This window comes from Plasmodium sp. gorilla clade G2 (genome assembly GCF_900097015.1).
Source record: "Plasmodium sp. gorilla clade G2 genome assembly, chromosome: 12".
Lineage (NCBI taxonomy): Eukaryota > Apicomplexa > Aconoidasida > Haemosporida > Plasmodiidae > Plasmodium > Plasmodium adleri (nom. inval.).
Window position 1 is genome coordinate 1,840,001 of NC_041704.1, and position 21,384 is coordinate 1,861,384.

General features: G+C 17.2%; 7 protein-coding genes across 7 annotated transcripts in view; 5 read left to right on the forward strand and 2 right to left on the reverse strand.

Moving 5' to 3' along the window:
• Positions 1-2,639, forward strand: part of PADL01_1245100 (conserved Plasmodium protein, unknown function) — a gene marked incomplete at both ends in the record, with an annotated part of 3,094 nt that extends 455 nt beyond the window's left edge. Inside the window, 6 exons of the mRNA XM_028683428.1 lie at positions 1-1,551; positions 1,732-1,790; positions 1,892-1,965; positions 2,059-2,092; positions 2,212-2,269; positions 2,573-2,639. The exon at positions 1-1,551 is cut by the window's left edge and continues 455 nt beyond it. Coding sequence (XP_028539607.1) covers positions 1-1,551; positions 1,732-1,790; positions 1,892-1,965; positions 2,059-2,092; positions 2,212-2,269; positions 2,573-2,639 — 1,843 coding nt within the window. The remainder of the gene's footprint in view (positions 1,552-1,731; positions 1,791-1,891; positions 1,966-2,058; positions 2,093-2,211; positions 2,270-2,572) is intronic.
• PADL01_1245200 (conserved Plasmodium protein, unknown function) lies at positions 2,634-4,013 on the reverse strand (the record flags this gene model as incomplete). Its single annotated transcript, XM_028683429.1, has 1 exon — positions 2,634-4,013. The coding sequence occupies one exon, from the start codon at positions 4,011-4,013 to the stop codon at positions 2,634-2,636; it is 1,380 nt and encodes a 459-aa protein (XP_028539608.1).
• A 1,556-nt stretch (positions 4,014-5,569) lies between these two features.
• PADL01_1245300 (kinesin-13, putative) lies at positions 5,570-9,781 on the forward strand (the record flags this gene model as incomplete). Its single annotated transcript, XM_028683430.1, has 2 exons — positions 5,570-5,620; positions 5,858-9,781. The coding sequence occupies 2 exons, from the start codon at positions 5,570-5,572 to the stop codon at positions 9,779-9,781; spliced, it is 3,975 nt and encodes a 1,324-aa protein (XP_028539609.1).
• Positions 9,782-10,248: 467 nt separating this feature from the next.
• PADL01_1245400 (conserved Plasmodium membrane protein, unknown function) lies at positions 10,249-14,223 on the reverse strand (the record flags this gene model as incomplete). The annotated part of the gene is made up of 1 exon (XM_028683431.1): positions 10,249-14,223. One exon carries the CDS (start codon positions 14,221-14,223, stop codon positions 10,249-10,251), a length of 3,975 nt encoding a protein of 1,324 aa, XP_028539610.1.
• A 392-nt stretch (positions 14,224-14,615) lies between these two features.
• PADL01_1245500 (NEDD8-conjugating enzyme UBC12, putative) lies at positions 14,616-15,434 on the forward strand (the record flags this gene model as incomplete). The annotated part of the gene is made up of 4 exons (XM_028683432.1): positions 14,616-14,667; positions 14,741-14,925; positions 15,043-15,159; positions 15,315-15,434. 4 exons carry the CDS (start codon positions 14,616-14,618, stop codon positions 15,432-15,434), a joined length of 474 nt encoding a protein of 157 aa, XP_028539611.1.
• An 820-nt stretch (positions 15,435-16,254) lies between these two features.
• Positions 16,255-17,280, forward strand: PADL01_1245600 (mitochondrial ribosomal protein L3 precursor, putative; the record flags this gene model as incomplete). The annotated part of the gene is made up of 1 exon (XM_028683433.1): positions 16,255-17,280. The coding sequence occupies one exon, from the start codon at positions 16,255-16,257 to the stop codon at positions 17,278-17,280; it is 1,026 nt and encodes a 341-aa protein (XP_028539612.1).
• A 903-nt stretch (positions 17,281-18,183) lies between these two features.
• On the forward strand, positions 18,184-21,096 carry PADL01_1245700 (conserved Plasmodium protein, unknown function; the record flags this gene model as incomplete). The annotated part of the gene is made up of 11 exons (XM_028683434.1): positions 18,184-18,232; positions 18,505-18,548; positions 18,809-18,883; positions 18,976-19,074; positions 19,177-19,225; positions 19,367-19,422; positions 19,501-19,540; positions 19,683-19,759; positions 19,873-19,926; positions 20,042-20,110; positions 20,299-21,096. 11 exons carry the CDS (start codon positions 18,184-18,186, stop codon positions 21,094-21,096), a joined length of 1,410 nt encoding a protein of 469 aa, XP_028539613.1.
• Between the last annotated feature and the right edge of the window lie 288 nt (positions 21,097-21,384).

A 21,384-nucleotide genomic window follows, 5' to 3' on the forward strand; every position in this document is an offset into this window, starting at 1 on the left:
ATTAAATTCAAGGGAGAGATTAATATTTTTAAGTTGTATAAATGATAAACATTATGCTGAAAAAATAAACATCATCAAAAGTAACAACAACAACAATAATAATAATAATAAATATAATATATTTGATGAAAAAAATGTGTTTCTTTATTTATGTAAAGTTTTAAAAAATAGAAAATATTATTTAGAAGATAATGATATAGTTAATGACATATTGTTTTTTTTTGAAAAGAAAATTAATATAATGAGAATAAATAATATTTCATTATATTTGTCTAATATATCCTATTTAAATAGTAAAGTTATTATTAAAACCAATATGTTATATTATTTTGTTCTTTATATGTTAAAATATATAAAATATAAAATAAAAAAAAGAATGAATCTTAACAATATTTATCATTATGTCACATTATTAACATCATGTATGAATATATCAAAATTGAAAATGGAAAAAAATGAAAATATAGATTCTTATATAAATCATTTAAATGTCATAAAAATGACAAATAAAAATGAATATTCTTTTGATTCTACTAACTTTTCTAACATCTCTAAACAAAATATAAACGATAAAAAATATCTAAACGATATCATGCATTCTTCCTTAATCTATAATGATAATAATTTTTATCATTATTTTAATATATATGAACATTTTGAATATAAAGAAGAAAGCGACAAAAAAAAAACAATAAATATAACAATGCCATATAAAAGAAAAAATAATAATAATAATTATAATGATGATAATGATGATAATAATGAAGAAAAAAATAAAAATCAACAACAAAATGATAAACAAAATGATCATAATAATATGAACATTCAAACATTTTACCATATTAATGATGAACTGATTTTTTTAATATATCATATGAATTACATTTTAAAAAATATATTTTTAAAAAAAAAATATACAAGAAAAAAAATACTTGAACAAAATATATTAAAAAATATGACAATTCCAATTATTATACATTATATGTTTAGTTCATTAAATTTTCAAATATTTTCCAATGCATTGTATCTAGAATTAGAAAAATTAATCCTATCAATATGTGATATGAATAAACAATCCTTTGAATTATTATTACCTCCTTCAAATATGATAGAACTTTTACATTTAATGTCTTTACATAATAATTTAATTAAATTCGATGATAAGGTAGAAAAACTTATTATCAAAAAGTTTTTAGATCAATTATTTATAGATAACTGTATAAGTTTAAACAAGAAAGATAAAATTATTTTATATATTAGTATATCTAAAATTTTATTTTCTTCAAAGAAAATATATATGGAAAAAATGCATAATATACTAACAAATGAATTTATTAATTTTACTTACCGTGATTTATATTCTATAGTATATGCTTTAAATTGTTCAAAATATTGTGACCTGCCTTTTATTGAATCTTTATTGAGAAATATTTATAAATTAAAACATAAATATTCTCAAAATAAATTATTAACAATCATATCGATATTTTATTCATTTCAAGTCAACATGTCCATATTTAATTTGCTCATAACATATGCAAACAAAAAGGAGTAAAAAAAAAAACTAACAATATATATATTTATATATGTATTTATATTATGTAATAAAATGGTTACATTTATTATGTAGTAATTTATGTATACATATTTTTTATATATTATATAGCTCATTAATATTTTAATATATATATATTTATTTATTTATATTTGTCTATTTTTATAACATTGCAGCATAAATCATATTAAAAAGGAGGAAGCAGATACAAGTGAAAATTATAATGTTAACACTGGTAAGGACTAACAAACAAACATATAAAATAATAATAATAATTAATATATATATATTATTAAGTCCTATTTATATTATTATTTTATCTTTATCTTTTTGAAGGAGCAAAAAAACTGGAAGACGATTTAGAAAACAAGGAAAGAATTTTGAAGGAATTATCCTCACACATAAAGGAAGTAAAATATAAACTACAACATTATATATACATATATATATATATATATATATATATATATACATATATATTTATTTATTTATCTGATTTTCAGGAATCCAACGATAATTTTGTTTTTAATGAAAATGGTAATTTTTTCCTTTTTTCTTTTTTTTTTATTAAAAAATATCTTATAATTACTTCAAATTTTGTTTCAATTTCTTTTATATATATTTAACATGATATATTCTACATATCCATTTTATAGATATACTGGAGTTTAATTCTGATGAAAATAGAATAAAGGATGACACATCCGAAGAAAAGTAATATATTCCATATATATAAAAATAATATATGGATAGAAATTTATATTATGTTTATATTTGTTTATATATTTTTTTCGTTTTATTTACATATCTTGATATTACTATAATATATACATATATTTATTTCTTTTGCTGTAAATAAAAACAATACTTTCTCATTTATACATATATGTAGCTTTAAAAATAAAATAAAATAAACCCACAAATATATATATATATATATATATTTATATATTTATATATTTATATATTTATTTATTCACCTTTGTGATATATATTTTTTTTTTTTTTTTTTTTCAGATTTTTAATGGATGACGATGAAATCAAAAAATACATAAAAAGAAAACATAAAAAACGAAAGTCATAATATAAAATGATAAATATTATTTTCATTTATCATATAGTCTAAGATAAGATCTGTCTCTTCGCAAAAATCTATATCATATAAAAACATTTCAAAGGAAACACCAACTTTTATTTCATTTAAAATTTTTTTTTTTGTTTTGTTTTGTGTGTATATTGTAATATTATTATTAAATGTTTTGTCATTTATATTTTTTACATTAGAACATATAATATTATTTGTATCATATTCATTTTCAAGATTTATATGATTTAATTTTTGATTATCATAATCTTTCTTATTTGTTATATTATTTCCATTTGCTTGAATATTTTTGATTTGTTTTATAATATGATTTTGTTTTCTTGTCTTTGTCAATGTCTTATCATAATATCCTTTTCCACTTCCAATTCTACATCCGAATTTATTATATGCTATTAGAGGAATTAAAAAAATGGTGTCATTATGTTTGTATAAAAAATTAGAGAACTCATAATTTTTTACAACATTTGAGTAATTTAATATGAACTGATTAATTTTTTTATGTGTAGTATAATATATATATGAATAAGGAATAAATATATTAAAATGATATTGAACTAACAAATTATTTTTTATATTAAATGGAAAGAAAATTAAATCTTTTTCATTTGTTGTTATAGGAACAAATAACTGAAAATAAAAATAATCATATAATTGATCTATAATAAATAATATATCTATTTCTTTTTTTGTTGGTAAATATATACATATATTATAATTAGCATTATTATAATTCTCTTCTATATCACAATTATATTTTTCTTCTTTTATATTATTTTGATGATTATATATATATAATTCAAAATTTTCAATATCCTTTTTTATCATATCATCATTAATATTATATTTCTTTAAGTATTCATAACATATATGTGGTTGAAGTTTTTTATAATTATATCTATATTTATATATTTTATTAAAATCAAATTGAAGATTATTCTTTTTTTTTCTAACTTCTAAGGAGGAAAATAAAATATATAACTGTCTTATAAGATATGTATACAAATGATCTATATACAATATGTCTTCTTTATCTTTACTATATGTAATACATGTTTCAAATGTAGATTGATAAGTATGTAATATGTTGTTATCATTATTAATATTGTTTAAAAAATAAGTTTTATTTTCTATAATCATCTTATCATTAACATTCTCATTCTTCATAACAAAATTTGAATGTTGTAGTTGTCTATCCTTAATCCAATATTTGAATGTAATGTCCCTTATTTTTTTTGCATTTTGTCTTATGGTTTCTTTTAATTCATTATGGTTACAGTTATTAGATGATTTTATTTTAATATGATTACTTATGTCTATATCAATAATATTATATATATATTGCTTAAGGTCCATAATTATTTATATGCTTACATGATAATATATACTATAGTTTCATTTTTTTTCTCAACAAAAAAAAAAAAAAAAAAGAAAGAAAAAAAAAACAAAAGGAAAAAAGTATGTACATACACAAAATTATTACTATTTATTAGTAAAACAAATAAGCGTATTTAACAATGTTGGATTAATCACCTCGATATATATAAAATAAAAAATATTTATTTACTGTTAAAATAAGTTTATAAGCTTTTAATATTGGTACTAAAATATTATATTAAAAAAAGAAAAATTACGCTTACATATATTTTTTTTTTGCCACCATAAAAAAAAAAAAATATATATATGTATATATATATATATAATTTTATATGAATATAAAATACAAAATTGATACCACACAATATGTATATATATATATTTTATTACAATTGTAAATTATAAGACTAACTATAAATATTTTTATTTTTATAAAGATTCTATATAAATATATACGTCTTTTTTTTTAAATACATAATTATAATATAATAAATATAAGTATATATCACAAAAAGACCCAATATATAAGCGTAATTTTTTTTTTTTTTTTTGAGCATTTGATATATATTAATTGGAAATATTAATATATTAAGTATATTTGTAAAAATATGAATACTTTTCTCTTAAATATAATTATATAAAAATAAATAATATATATATATATATATATATATATATATACATATAAATTTATATTAATAATATGTGAATTACTTTTTATGACAATATAAAAATGTGAAAGTATGTATACCTATTAATTTCTTTTTTTTTTTTTTTTTTCTTACATATATCTTATAGTTGTGAATAAAATATAAAATACCATGATACCAATAAAAATATAAGGTATTCATATAATTATAACAAAGTTTTATTCATAAATATTTTATTGAGTTTGAAAATATAAATTAAAAAAAAAAAAAAAATATATATATATATATATATATTTTAATACAAAGTAAGAATATTATTAAATATATATATATATGTATATCATATAATATATATACATATGTGTGTATATTTTTTTTATATACCTTTTTTTTTTTTTTTATTCTTATGCTTATTATTTATTTTTATACATTCATTGTATATATAAAAATATTTTCAAGATGTATAAGATAAATATATATACACATAAGATTTATGAATATACTTTTATATTTTTACTTTGTTAAAAAAAAAAAAAAAAAGTTATATGTGTTGTTAAATGAAGTATATAAAAAAGATCTTATATTTTAATGTTCTATTTATATTTAGTTATATATATATATATATGTATGTATTTATTTATTTATAATATATTTTTGGTTTTATTTAATTTTTTTCCATTTCCTTTTTTATGAGATACCTTTAATTAATTTTTTTTTTTTTTTTGCAAATGTGTTCCTTATAAAAATAGGATGGATATGAATTTTATTTTTTTCCTTATGATAAAAAAATAATTGTTAAACAGTATATTTTATTATTTTTTTATTTTTATTAATTTTTTTTTTTTTTTTTTTTTTCTTTTTTTTTATTGATAATATAAAAATAATATGTTTAAGAAAACCATGCAGCAGAAAAGACAATCTTTTATAAAGAACAAGGTAATGAAAAAAAAAGAAAAAAATAATAGTACGCACATATATATATATATATATATATATATATATATAATATGCTTGGTGGCAATATGTATGTTTGGTTATATATATGATGGGATGAATATTATACACACACACACATATATATATATATATATATATATATATATTTATTTATTTGTTCATACCCTTGTCTGTTATAAACCCTCATTATTTCTTTATTTTTATTTTATTCTGTAGAGCGATGTGTATCCTCAAAAAACGGTAAACCTTGGAAACAAAATAAAAGCGAGAAGTAAAAATATGAACAGTAAAATAAAAGTTGTGGTAAGAAAGAGACCACTAAGTGAATTAGAAAAGAAGAAAAAAGAAGTTGATATAATTACAGTAAAGAATAATTGTACACTTTATATAGATGAGCCAAGATATAAAGTAGACATGACAAAATATATAGAAAGACATGAATTTATTGTAGATAAGGTTTTTGATGATAATGTTGATAATTTTACAGTATATGAGAATACAATAAAACCATTGATAATAGATTTATTTGAAAATAATTGTGTATGTTCATGTTTTGCTTATGGTCAAACAGGAAGTGGAAAAACATATACAATGTTAGGTTCACAACCATATGGTCAGAGTGATATACCTGGTATATTTCAATATGCAGCAGGAGATATATTTAACTTTTTAAATATATATGATAAAGATAATACTAAAGGTATATTTATATCATTTTATGAAATATATTGTGGTAAATTATATGACTTATTACAAAAACGTAAGATGGTTGCAGCATTAGAAAATGGGAAAAAAGAAGTTGTTGTCAAAGATTTAAAAATTTTAAGAGTCCTAACTAAAGAAGAATTAATATTAAGAATGATTGATGGAGTTTTATTAAGAAAAATAGGTGTTAATTCTCAAAACGATGAATCATCCAGATCACATGCTATATTAAATATTGATTTGAAAGATATAAATAAAAATATATCAATTGGAAAAATTGCTTTTATTGATCTAGCTGGAAGTGAAAGAGGAGCAGATACTGTTTCACAAAATAAACAAACACAAACAGATGGAGCTAATATTAATAGATCTTTATTAGCTTTAAAAGAATGTATTAGAGCTATGGATACTGATAAAAATCATATACCTTTTAGAGATTCAGAATTAACTAAGGTTTTAAGAGATATATTTGTAGGCAAATCTAAAAGTATTATGATTGCTAATATATCTCCTACCATTAGTTGTTGTGAACAAACTTTAAATACTTTAAGATATTCTTCAAGAGTTAAAAATTTTAAAAATAAATCCACATCTATAAATGAAGAAGAAGATACAAATACAGAGAGAATTAGTATATTAGATTCTAAAGGTAGTGAAATGAATGCATCTAGTATAGAAAATGTTATTATCAAATCAAATAACAACAACAACAGCAACAACAACAGCAACAATAATAGCAACAACAACAACAATAATAATAATAATAATAAAATGAATCGTATCAAAATTAATGATAAGATAGAAAGAATTAATATCTTAAAAAATAAATCTTTTGATAAACCTAGGGAAGCATTCACATCGAACATAGGGAAATATAATTCACTTAATGATATAGACAAAATAAAAAAAAATAAAAAAAAAGGATTAATAAATTATAAAAATAATTTATATAGTGACAACACCACAAACAAAAAGCACAACAATAATAATAATAATAATAGTAATATGGTCAATAATAATAATATCAATATTATCAATAATAATTATAATAATAATAATAATAATCGTAATAATAATAATAATAATAATATAGTGCAGCAACCTAGCTATGCATTCACTGATACCTCCGATTTCTCATCCATTGATGAAATGAACTGCAACTTAAATAATAGCGATAAAAGCATTTTCTTACACAAAAAAAATTTAAGAGAAAACAATAAATTGAAAAACAGAACTAGTTGTGATAACAATATTAATAAGAAGAAAAACAATTTTCAACTAGTTAGACATAGTGTAGGAAGTAAATTAACATTGTTTTCTTACGACCCACAAAAACTTAAGGCTAATGTGTTTCTTAAAAGTAATATAAATAAAATTAAAAGTAATACACCTAATCATCTATTATATGAACCTAGGTATCTATCGAATATTAATAGTAATCCTTTACTAGGCTTAAACAAAAATAATCTTCATGATATCCCTACAAAGGATGAATATAATAATATAAATAATAGTAATATGAATAGTATAAATAATAGTAATATGAATAGTATAAATAATAGTAATATGAATAGTATAAATAATAGTAATATGAACAGTATAAATAATAGTAATATGAACAGTATAAATAATAGTAATATGAACAGTATAAATAATAGTAACAATAATAGCAATAGTATTTATAAAAGTAATTATAATAGTAATGACTTCATATCAGATGATCAAATAAGACACGTTAATGAAATGGATCCTAGAAATAAAAATAATGAGAACATATTTTTTGATGCTATATCCTGTGATAATAATATAAATCATAATATAACCAATAATAATAATAATAATAATAATAATAATAACAATATTGATGAAACAAATAACTGTATGAAGCTGTATGCTTATAATAGTCAGAACCTATTTCAGACTGATAATAATAAGAATATAAATACAAATAGTCATGAAGGGAATATAAATTATTCATTAAATTATTACGACTATAATTTAAATGATAAAAACAATTTGATAAATATAAATAATAAGGAACAAAAGGAAAAAAACATATATGGAAGTGACAATAATATTATTCATAATAGCAATAATTTTGAAGAAAATAAAAAAACAAATTTATATAATAATAACAATATTGTTATAGTAAATAATAAAATACGAAATAGTAATAGTCCACGTATGAAATATGGTTTATCTGGTAGTCAATCAAGTATTGATAATATGAAAAATAATAATATAAATAATAATGATAATAATAATAATAATAATAATAATAATAATAATAATGATAATATTTATAATAATATTAATGATGATGATACATTTCAAAATGATTATTGTCAAAGTGATAATACTTCTAGTGATAGAAGAAAAAACAATATTAATATTAATAATAACTTAATGAATAATGATGATATAATTTTTACTATAAATAATTTAAATGATTATATGAGCAATACCTTTTTAAAATTTAAAATGAAATATAAATATCCAATAATGAACCCCAATGAAGATATATATAATAAAGAAATGGATGGAAAAAATATTAGACTTGATGATCTAGATAAATATGATAATAATGAAATTAATCATTACACTAATAATCAAGATGATTTTAATAATAATAATTATAATGAAAATAATCAAGATGATTTTAATAATAATAATTATAATGAAAATAATCAAGATGATTTTAATAATAATAATTATAATGAAAATAATGAAAATGATTTTAATAATAATAATTATAATGAACATAATGAAAATAATCTTAATAATAATGTCGATTTGAATAAAATGGAAAATTTTAATAATAATGAATATCTTAGCTACTTTCAAAATAATGCAGATACAATAATAAATAACTGCTTGAATTTCATAGATATTAGTAGTATGTATGAAGATACAAAAGAGATACTAAATAATATATTATTATCTAAATATAAAGCTGATAAAGATAGTGTTATAAAAAAATATATTAATGATGATATAAAAAATATGTCTTTAGAAGAAATAGATAAAGTGGCTCAATCTATATATGAAAAGAGGAAAGTATTACTTACAAAATTATTAGTATTATTTAAAGAAAATGTAGATACACAAATAAATAATGAAACAAGTGATTTAAGAAAAGATCTAGTTATGTGTCATATATGTAATAATAATCCTGATGATCAATTTCATTTTTATGCATATAGTAGATTAGAAAAGGATATTATTAATTTAATTATGTTACGACAATTGTGGTGTGAAAGTGAAAACTTAAGACTCTTATATCAATTCTTAGTAGTCGAGTATCAAAATAAATCTGAAAATTCTATTTTATTAAATGTACCTTCAAATAATAGTGACCATATATTACTTAATAATAAACTCTTACAAGATAATTTAAAAAATAATATGGACCACAATAATATACAAAAAAATTAAGAACATAAATAAAAAAAAATATATATATATATATATTATCGTAATGTTTTCAAATTCATTCACGTAACAAATATAATGACATTTTAAATTTTATAAAAATATTTATTTTTTTCAACAAAATATGATACAAATAAAAAAACACACATATATATATATGTGGGCATATTTTTTTCTTTTTTCTTTTTTCTCTTTTCTTTTTTCTTTTTTTTTTTTTTGTGCAAATTTTGCTATATATAAAATTATATGTTTGTTTTTTCTTTTTAAATTATTAAATATATATACAAATAAACATATAGAGAAATATATATATTTTTAATGTAACATATATCTGAACATAAAAAAGTTATATATGTGTATTATTTTTATTAAAATATAATGGCATGTTCTATATTAAAACGTTAAAATGTTTAGACAAATATTATAATATATATATAAAAATATATATATATATATATAACATTTTAATGTTATATTATAACCATATCTACATAATATGGATAATGCAACAACTCTTTGATTATTCTTCTCTTCAAATTTAAAGATCCAATTGTGTCATATACTTGGTTATATAATTCTGAGTGTGAATAAATTTGTGTTTCTTTAAATGGAAATGCTGAGATAAATAGAAGATGTAAATAAGAATTGTCATCAATAATATTAAATTGGTTGACATAATTATTATTATTATTATTATATGACATATTTGTTTCCTTTTTTATTATATTTTTTAATTTATATTCATCATTATCCATGTTAATTTTACTATTCATAATTTTATAATTAAAAATATCAAACAAATTAATACCATTATTATTTTGATTTGTATATTCATATTTCATATTTTTATTTATATACATATTATTAATACAAGACAATGTATTTGTTTCATATTGTTCTTTTGCATGATATTTTAAAAATTTATTATATAATAAATTATTATTAATAAGTTTAATATATTTCTCATAAGGTAATAATATATAATTATTTTTAAAAAAACTGTTATGTGTCCATTTCTGTTTTTTTTGATGATATTTTAAAAAATTATATACTTTTTTGAATGCATATATATAAGAATTATATGATGTACAATCATATATATTTTTTCTATTATACAAATTATTAAATAGACATGAATATTGTTTAGATGTTATATTTGCTTTTGAAGTATATTCATGTATATATAAAATTTGATAGGATATTAATTTTAATTGTGTTTTAGCCTTCATGTTTATATTATGTAACATATTTGATTTAAATATTTTGTCTATAAAATAATTCAAATGATTTGTTAAAAAATATTTTAATAATTCATTATTATAATAACATAAATAAAATGTAATATTAATTAAGGATTGTAAGGATATAATCTTATTATAATTATTTAATATAATACGTGTAATTTTATCATTATAATAATTTAATTTTAATAAAGATATAGCAATATTTCCAAACGATTGATCATTAATATTATTATTTAAATTATTTGTTTCTATTAATTTATATAATAAATATTTTATTAAGACATTGTCTTGTATTTTAAATGAAGCATATGAATGTATAATATTAGTTATATGTATTGAACTTAAAGGGAATATATTTTTTTTTAAAATATAAGATATTTGAAGAAATATATCATATCTTAATATTTTCATATGTTGTATAGCTCCTAGAGTATTTGTCACAAGTTGTGAGAAAAAAAAGGTATCACATATATTGTTTTTTTTGAAAATAAAAAAATTATTTTTTTCTGTTTCTTCTTTTGTATCATCTAAATAAATAAAATTACTACGTTGTTTATTTTGTGATATTTTTTTTTTTTTTTTTTTTTTTTTTTCTTCTTCCTCTTCTCTTTCCAAATTATATTTTTCTTCTTTTTTAATATTCCTTATGAATTTATTCAAATAGACAGAAACTAAATTAGTCAAATATAAATTTAATATATAATTACAAATAAACAAACGATTGATAGAATAATTAAAATTATTATGTATATCTTCATAATCATGTAAATATAAATGAATACAACTATTCAATGTATTGTAATATGGTATAATATTATAATCTATATATTTATTATATATTAATTTTGTTATAAAATTATATATATATGTCTTATTAAATAATTTACTGAATTCATTAATATTATAAGAATTAATAAAATGTTCTGTAATTTTATATAAAGAATTTAAAGAATTCACAATGTATTTTATATTGTGTTGAATATTTTCAACATAAAATATATTGTCATGATTAAAAAAACTAAAAACATTTTTAACATTGTCCACATTTTCTATATCATAATTATATGAACATTTTATATTTGTATATTTACTATTCATTATAATATTTAAGAAGTTTATAAAATTTATATATTTTAAATTATCACAAATTTTATATTTATTATTACTATTATTAAGTGCCTTTTTTTTTTTTACTTGCTCATTTATATAAGATAACATATCCATATTATTATCTTTTGAAAATTTCTTCAGATATTCATTTTTTTTCTTTTCATCCATACATAAGAAAGGTAATAAATCTGTCTTATTCTTAACATATAGTTGTAGTATCAATATTAAATAATTATCAAATAAAATTAATAAACTCTTTATTATATATTGATACTCCTCTATGGTATATTTAAAGTGAACAAAAAATTTTGAAAATATATTTAAAAAGGAAGAATAAAATATCTGTACATTATTATTATAAATAAAAATGTGTTTATTTGTATTATTATTATTATTATTATTATTATTATTATATATATTTTTATTTATATGTATATCTATATATTCATTTATACATTCATTCACATCTTTATCCTTATAATCATAATATTCTCCCTTATAGTTAAGTAATAAAATATTGCTATAGTTTATATATTTGAACAACACACATTTTAACGTCTCATCATTTATAATATTTAAATTTTTGAATGATGAATATATTGATAAAATATTTATAGGAGTAAAATATACATAATTATCACTTAAATGTTTGAGATACATTTGAGAAAAGCTATTGTATAAGAGATGTTTTATAAATATAACTTTGTCTTTATGATTTATTAAAATATCAGATGAATTATTTAAATATAGAAAATATTGTATTAAAGAATGAAAAAATAAGGTCAACCATTTAATATTATATTTAATATGGTTATGTGTATTTATTGATATATTGTCATATTTTAATTTATTTATATTATTTTCATATTGTATACATTCTGTTTTTATATCCTTTAATTTTTGATTACTTTCTATATTGACTATGTTTTGAATATAAAAATGTAATTTATTTATTAAAATATATAAGAACAGAAAATTATAATATTTTATTTTTATATGAATATGAAATATAAATACAAGATCTATAAGATTCATGCTGTTTAATAACTTTTCGCTTATTCTATCTAGAAAAAATAATAACTGTTTTTTTTTTTCTATTAATTCATCATTAAAATATTCATAAAATGAATATAATTTTAAAATAACATTTTTATCATATAATTTGTTATCAAACATATAGAGATAATTAATTTGATCAGTTATATGTTTGTATATATCTTTTAAATATATATGTTTTATATTTTTATTATTAATATTGCTATATATTACTATATCATATTTATTCAAAGTATCATATAAACTATTTTCTTCTAACATATTGTTGGAATGAATATTTACATCATAAGAATTTGAAAAAGAATATATATTGTTCATATCATTTTTGTATATATAATCATTGTTATTATTATTATTATTATTATTATTATTTATTAATATGTCTTTGTTTTCATCATTTTTATATATTTCATATGTATTTTTTAAATTGTTTATATAATTAAAATTGTCATTATTTCTGCATATATTTGTATTTACATTTACATTTATGTTTATATTTTTTGTTTTATTTTTTGATGTATGTTGTTCTATACATGTATGTATAACATTATTATCACAATCTTTATTATAATTACTGGCAATATTATTATTATTGCATATATAATGAATACACCTTTTTAATGTCCTATCATTTTTTATTTTATCATTTAATAATTTCTTTAATATAAGTAAATAATTTAATTTTGTTAGAATTTGAAGAGATATACTTTTTTGAGGAAGAGAATCTTCAAAAAAGTGTTTAAAAACTTTCTTATCAAATTCTATATATAAAAATAAATATTTTATATCTTCATATGTATTATTTCTCTTTAAATACATATATTTACTTATCCTATTTTTATATAAGTTTTTTCTCTGTTCACTTATATTAAATCGATTATCATATGATAAATATGTTTTACACATATGAGGTTCATATTTACATATATTGAAAATATTTTCTCCTTTATTATGATATTTGATGCAAACATTTTCTACAGTATGAATATTATTTTTTATATTCGTAATATATCTAACATTTTTTATCATTCTCATATTTTATTTTATTAGTGATTCGCCTTAACGGGGTTGAAACAATCTTCAAATGAATTCATCCATTTTGTGTTTATAATGAAAATGTTGATAGATATGATATATAAATGAATAAGTAAATAAATAAATATAAATATATAAATAAATAAATATATATATATATATATATATAATATATTATATTATAATTTTTTTTTTTTTTTTTTTTTTTTTTTTTTTTAATAGGATTCATAAATGTTGCAATTAATATGTACATATATAATATTTATATGTATATTATATATATATATATATATATATTTATTTATTTATTAATATATAAATTTATGGGCTTTATTTTTAATTTTTCTTTTCTTATAGTCATTTATATAGATAATAAAAAGAAGCCAAACCAAATGGAACAAAATGTAAATAAAATAAAGCCATATGAATTAATTCTTCAAAAGGGTAAAAAAAAAAAAAAAAAATATATATATATATAAATAAATATATATATATATATATTTATTTATATTTTTAGAATTGATGGATTTGGATGTAATAGAAGGTGTTGAATTATCTCCAGTTGATGAAAAGAATTTAAAAGAAATTTATTTATCAATAAAACCAACAGATGGTTATTTAAAAAATAAGAAATTTCGTTTTGTCATAAAATTTAAAGAAAGCTATCCAATAACCCCACCAAAAATTATATGTCTCAGCAAGGTAAAAAATATATATATATATAATATATATATATAGATACATGTATATATATATATATATATATATATATAGATGTTGAAAAAAAAATTATATAATTTCATATTATTAAAATTGTAGATATTTCATCCTAATATTGATGAATCAGGGAATGTATGTTTGAATGTTTTAAAGTTAGAATGGAATCCAATAATAAATTTGCAAATGTTAATATTAGGTCTTATATTACTATTGGATGTAATTGAATAAATATAAGATATATAGATATATAGATATATATTTAGAAATTACACATAGGATTAATATATATATATATATATATATATATATATATATATATATATATACATAACATATGTCACATTTTATTTTCATTTTTGTCTTTTATTTAGGAACCTTCGACAGATGACCCCTTCAACAAAATCGCAGCAGAAGTTTTTAAAAATGACATATATAAATTTCAAGAAATAAATGACGCTCTATATAAAGAAGAGCAACAAAATAATGAATAAATAAATAAATATATACATATATATATATATATATATATATATATATATATTATTTATTGAATAATTCTTGTGTATATATATATTTATTATTTTTTTTTTTTTTATTTTGCTCTACATTTAAATATAAATTTTTTTATTACTTTTTAATTTACATTTCATAGTTATTTATTTGTTTGCAATATAAATGATTAAACATTTTCTTTATTTTATTAATTTATATGTTTCAAAAAAATTAAAAACATATATTTTTTTAACCCGATCAACTTCATATATTTAAAATGTAAATATATATAATTTTAACAATTGTTCAACCACTAATAAGTATTTTGTTTTATTTTGATGAAAAATTAAAAATATATATTTTTTTTATATATATTACTCATATTACTCATATTGTTCATTTTTTTTTTTTTTTTTTTTTTTTAAATAATAAGTTCATAAAACGATCCTTTTATTTGAATGAATCCTTCAATGTTGTGTGTACAAAAAATATATATATATATATATATATATATATATATTATATTGGGCGTATAAAAAATAAAAGAAATATTTTTTATATTTTATATATTTATTTTATCATTATTATTAATATGATATGTACGCTCCATATGAAGGATCATCAAAATGTTTGAGAAAAAATGAAAAATAAAAAATATACATAAAAAAAAAATATATATATATATATATATATATTTTTTTTTTATCATAATGATATAAAATTAGCAGGGGAAAAATCAAATGATGATTTATAAAACCAAAAATTATTTATTTCTAGATTGATATAGTTTATTTTATTTGCGGCTTTGTTTTTGTGGCCATGAATTTTTCGAGGTATTCCCTTATTTGTGGTAATAAAAAAAAAATTGTGGATATTGTTTTTTTTTATTTTAAGAAGAATGAGAAAAGGAGTTTTTATGCGTCAAAGTGGATACGTAGATTACAATTATTGAATGAAAAATATAATTATAAGATAGATAAAGAAGAAGAGATAGAATATGAAGAGAAGAAAGAAGATGATGATATAAAGAAAGTATATCCATTGTGGAATAGTAGAAGAACAGGCTTATTAGGTTATAAAGTTGGATGTATGAGTATATGGGATGTATGGGGTGTTAAGCATGCTGTAACAGTTGTTAAGATAGATAATTGTTATGTGATAAATCAAAAAAATATAAGTAAGAATGGATATGAAGCTTTAGAACTTGGAATTGGTAATATGAATGTAATTAAACAAAGTAAAAATAATATTGGAAATTTTATAAAAAGGAAATTAGGATTTATACATAAAATAAAAGAATTTAAATGTACAAGTGATTGTTTTTTACCTGTACATCATAAATTTTCTTGTCGACATTTTTCACCTGGACAAAACTTATTTATAAGTTCTGGTATCAAAAATAAAGGTTTTTGTGGTGCTATGAAAAAATGGAATTTTAGTGGTAAAAATAAATCACATGGAACAGAAAGTAAAGCACATCGAAGCTTAGGAAGTGTATCAATGGGGAAAACAATAAATATTGTTTTTAGAAATAAAAAAATGAATACACATATAGGAGAAAAAAACTTAGTAAAATGTAGTAATAATAAATTATTTCGTATCAATAGTTTAAAAAATTTATTATTTATTAAAGGAACTATTGGAGGTTATAAAAATAAAGTTATTAAAATATCAGATGCTAAAGGAAGATCATTTAATAAATTCAAAAATAAAATTTTCTTATATTATCCTACATTTATATATAAAAAAAACAAAAAATATAAAAATGTAATTGACATGCCACACAGTGTAGAAGATCCATTCTTATATAACGAAATACCCTTATATGACCCTCCCAATAAATAAATAAATAAATAAATATATATATATGTATATATATATATATATATATATATATATATATATACATTTGTGTATATCTTTACATATATGTCCAAATGTTTTATTTTATGTGATCATTATATTAACGACATTACATATATATATATATTAAAAAAAAAAAATTAATATCCTTATTTGTAATATATATTTGTACTTTTCTCATTTGCTTATTTTTTTTTTTTTTTTTTTTTTTTTTGTGTGATACATAATGATATAATTATTTCCATTTTAAACATAACCATTATTACCCATGCGTCTTTATAATATTTTTTTTTTTTAAAATAAAAATATCATTTAATCAAAGAATAGTATAAGAACCAAAAAAGTGACAAAATAATATATACATGAAATATACATGATATATTTGTAAATATATACCATATAATAAAATTGTTTATTCATTTGTCAAAAAAAAAAAAAAAAAAAAGAAAATTATCGTTTCCTTTTTTTTTCCTTTTTTTGTTCCTCACACCTTTTACATATAGTTATAAATTTTCCATATTATATGTGTATATTTACATATATAAATATGTGAAAAAAAAAAAAAAAAAAAAAAAAAGAAACTGCCACCACATATATATTTTTATCACATGATAATATGAATAATGAATTATATGTCATAAATAAGTTGTATAATTCTTATATCTTATTTTGTTATATTTTTTATTCATTAAGTATTATATATATATATATATATATGTATTTATTTGTTTATTTGGTCAAATAAGATAAAATGTATTTATAGTTTGCTTAAATCTAAATATATATTTCAAATTAAAAATTTTCATACTTCAAATTTTTTTTTTTTGTTTTTTTTTTTTCTTACTAATATATATTATATATATATAATTTTTTTTTGTAAAAGTGATGAAAGATATAAAGTCTAAAAATCCTGAACTTCATAATACAAATAAAAGTAAGTAAAATGATATATAAAATATATATACATATATATATATGAAATAATGGTATCCTTTTTAATGAAGGAGGGGATATATAAAAAATAGGAAATCATAATTTATATTTGTGTTGCATATTTATATATTGATGTTTTTACAAGTTTATTTGTATAAAGAAATATATATAATATATATATATATATATATATTAATATTAATATTTGTTTTATGATGGCTGAATAGGTATATAAATATAATATAATTTCTTTATTTATATATTTCTTAATAGACAATAAGAAACAAAAGGATAATAAGCGAATCGAGGAAAATAAAGTATGTCACATTTTTTTTTTTTTTTTTTTTTTTTATAAAAGAAAGGACAAAGATACAAAAAAAAAAATATATATAAAAGAAAAATTATACATATCTTTATAATATATATGAATATATTTTATTTTTTATGTTGTCCATTATTATATATATATATATATGTGCATATATTTTCCTTATATATTTATATTATATATAAATAAATATGCATTTTTTATTATTTAATTTTTATTTTTTTAAATATGCTATTATGCTGAATTCAGGATTTTAATAATGAACTCTCAAAATATAAACAAAGTTTCTACATAATTAAAAAGACCATAAATATAATTAAAAATGTAAGACAAAAAAAAGAAAAATGCAGCACATATATATATATATATATATATATATATATATATGATATTTTTTATTCTATCCTTTTTGGTAGCACTATTATAATAAAATAAATAATATTGATACATTACGAATAAGAGAAAAAAAAAAGTTATGTTACTTGAAGAGGAAAAATGTAATTTTAGAAGATAAGGTAATAAATACAAATAAACATATAAACACACACATATATACATATATATATATATATATATATATATATATATAATGATGTACCTTTATTTATATTTTATAGTGCACCTTTTATTGTGAACATGTAGAAGAAATAAAAAAACTCTACAAAGGTATATAAAATTAAAAATGTTATAATTTTATATGTTATAGTCACAACAAATATTATATACATTATAAGGAAATATGTCTAAATATAAATAAAATGTATATGTATATGTATATTTCTTTTTCTTTCTTTTTTTTTAAAACAGAACAAATAAATATGAAAAATGAAAAAATTAAATCTCTTCAGGATGAATTGGACAAAGTAATACAATATATATATACACGTGTATACATATATATATATATATATATATTTATTTATTTGTTTATTTATTTTTAGAATAGAGAATCTGAGGTTAACATTCCTACAAACACAGAGAGTAAAATATATATATATATATATATATATATATATATATTATGATTTGATTATGTAGTATTTTTTTAATTTATATTTTAATATATATAATATAGATATACATGTGTTATAATATTTTTTTTTTTTTTTTTTTTTTTTTTAAGATATCCTCAAATTGCGAGAAGATCAAATAGAAAGACTTTCTCTACAGATCGATTCACTTAATGAATTATATCACAAGGTTTAAATATAAATGAATAAATAAATAAATAAATATATATATATATATATATATATATATATATATATATATATATTTAATTATATTTATATGTATACACATTTTCGTTTCAGCAAGTGGACAATAACAAGAAATTAATATCAGAATTGGAAGAGCTAAATAAAAGTGTAATATATATTTTTGAAAATATTAAAAAAATTAAATATTTTAAAAGATTGTCTCAAAAATATATATATATATATATATATATATATATTTATTTATTTATTTATTTATTTTTAGGTTCTTTACTTAAATAATAAAATTCAAGAAGAAAGGAATAGCAGGGAACAGATGAAAAAAAAACTTAGGGTAATTATAAATATGGCCATATAAAAAAAAAAAAAAAATAATAAGAGAAATAATAAATGAAAGAAATAAAAGAAAAAAGAATGGATATACACAAAAAGGGATATATAAATATATATATATATACATATATATATTATATCTATGACATTTTATTTTTTTTTATCTTTTTTTTTTTTTTTTTTTTATAGTTTTATAAAAGATATAATCGGAATAAAAAAAACTTCAAACTTAACTTTAACGTTTTAAATATTAATAAGGATGATATAAAAGAAATGAAAGATGAAGAAAAAGAGAAGGAAGATATATGTATTTCAATTTTGTGTCTTCTTAAAAGTGAACTTGAACTTATTGATGATGAGAATAAAAAAAAAAAAAGAGAAAAAGATAATGAGGAAAAAGAAAAATTAAAAGTAAAGAGTAATAATTTTTTTAAAAAAATATTTAGTTCAAATTATAAACATAAAAAATCAGGTCTTCTAGAAAATATATCAAAGAAACAATTTTTTTCATTTTATGAAAAAGCATTTACTGAAAATGATAAAATAAAATTTGAGAAAAAACAATTTTTTTTCTCCTTTCCAGCTAATATAAAAAAAAATAAAATGAACAAAAAATATGAACACATACATAAAGAACTAAAACATAATATTCATATGAAAGAAATACTAAAGAAAGACAATAATAATTATCAAAATAAAAATAATAAATGGAATTATCTAACCATGAATAATATTTATTTTTATAATAATTTTAATGATAATTTTGATGAAGAACCTGATAATAAATTTTTTGATCAGAACAACAAATGTCATGATGATAATCATAATAATTATGAACAAAGAAATAGTATAGATGATTATGTTTTTTTCAAAAAATATAATAACATTAATAGTGATCATATTGTATTTAATAATATGATAGAAAATAAAACGAAACTTAAACAAGACGAAGCAAATAATATAAAGGACGACGAGAAAAATAAATAAATAAAAACAGTATATTTTTACATTTTTCTTATAACAAATTATAAAATATTCTTAATCCCTTAAATATAAATATATAAATATATATATATATATATATATATATATATATTAATTTATGACACACATATAATATATTTATATTTTAATTTTTTTTTTTTAATAAAAACTACTAAACATATTTAAATTAATATTTATGCAAATTGTTAATAAATTATTAAATATATATATATATATATATATATTTATATATATACCAAAAAAAAGAAGAAAAAATTTTATAAAATCATT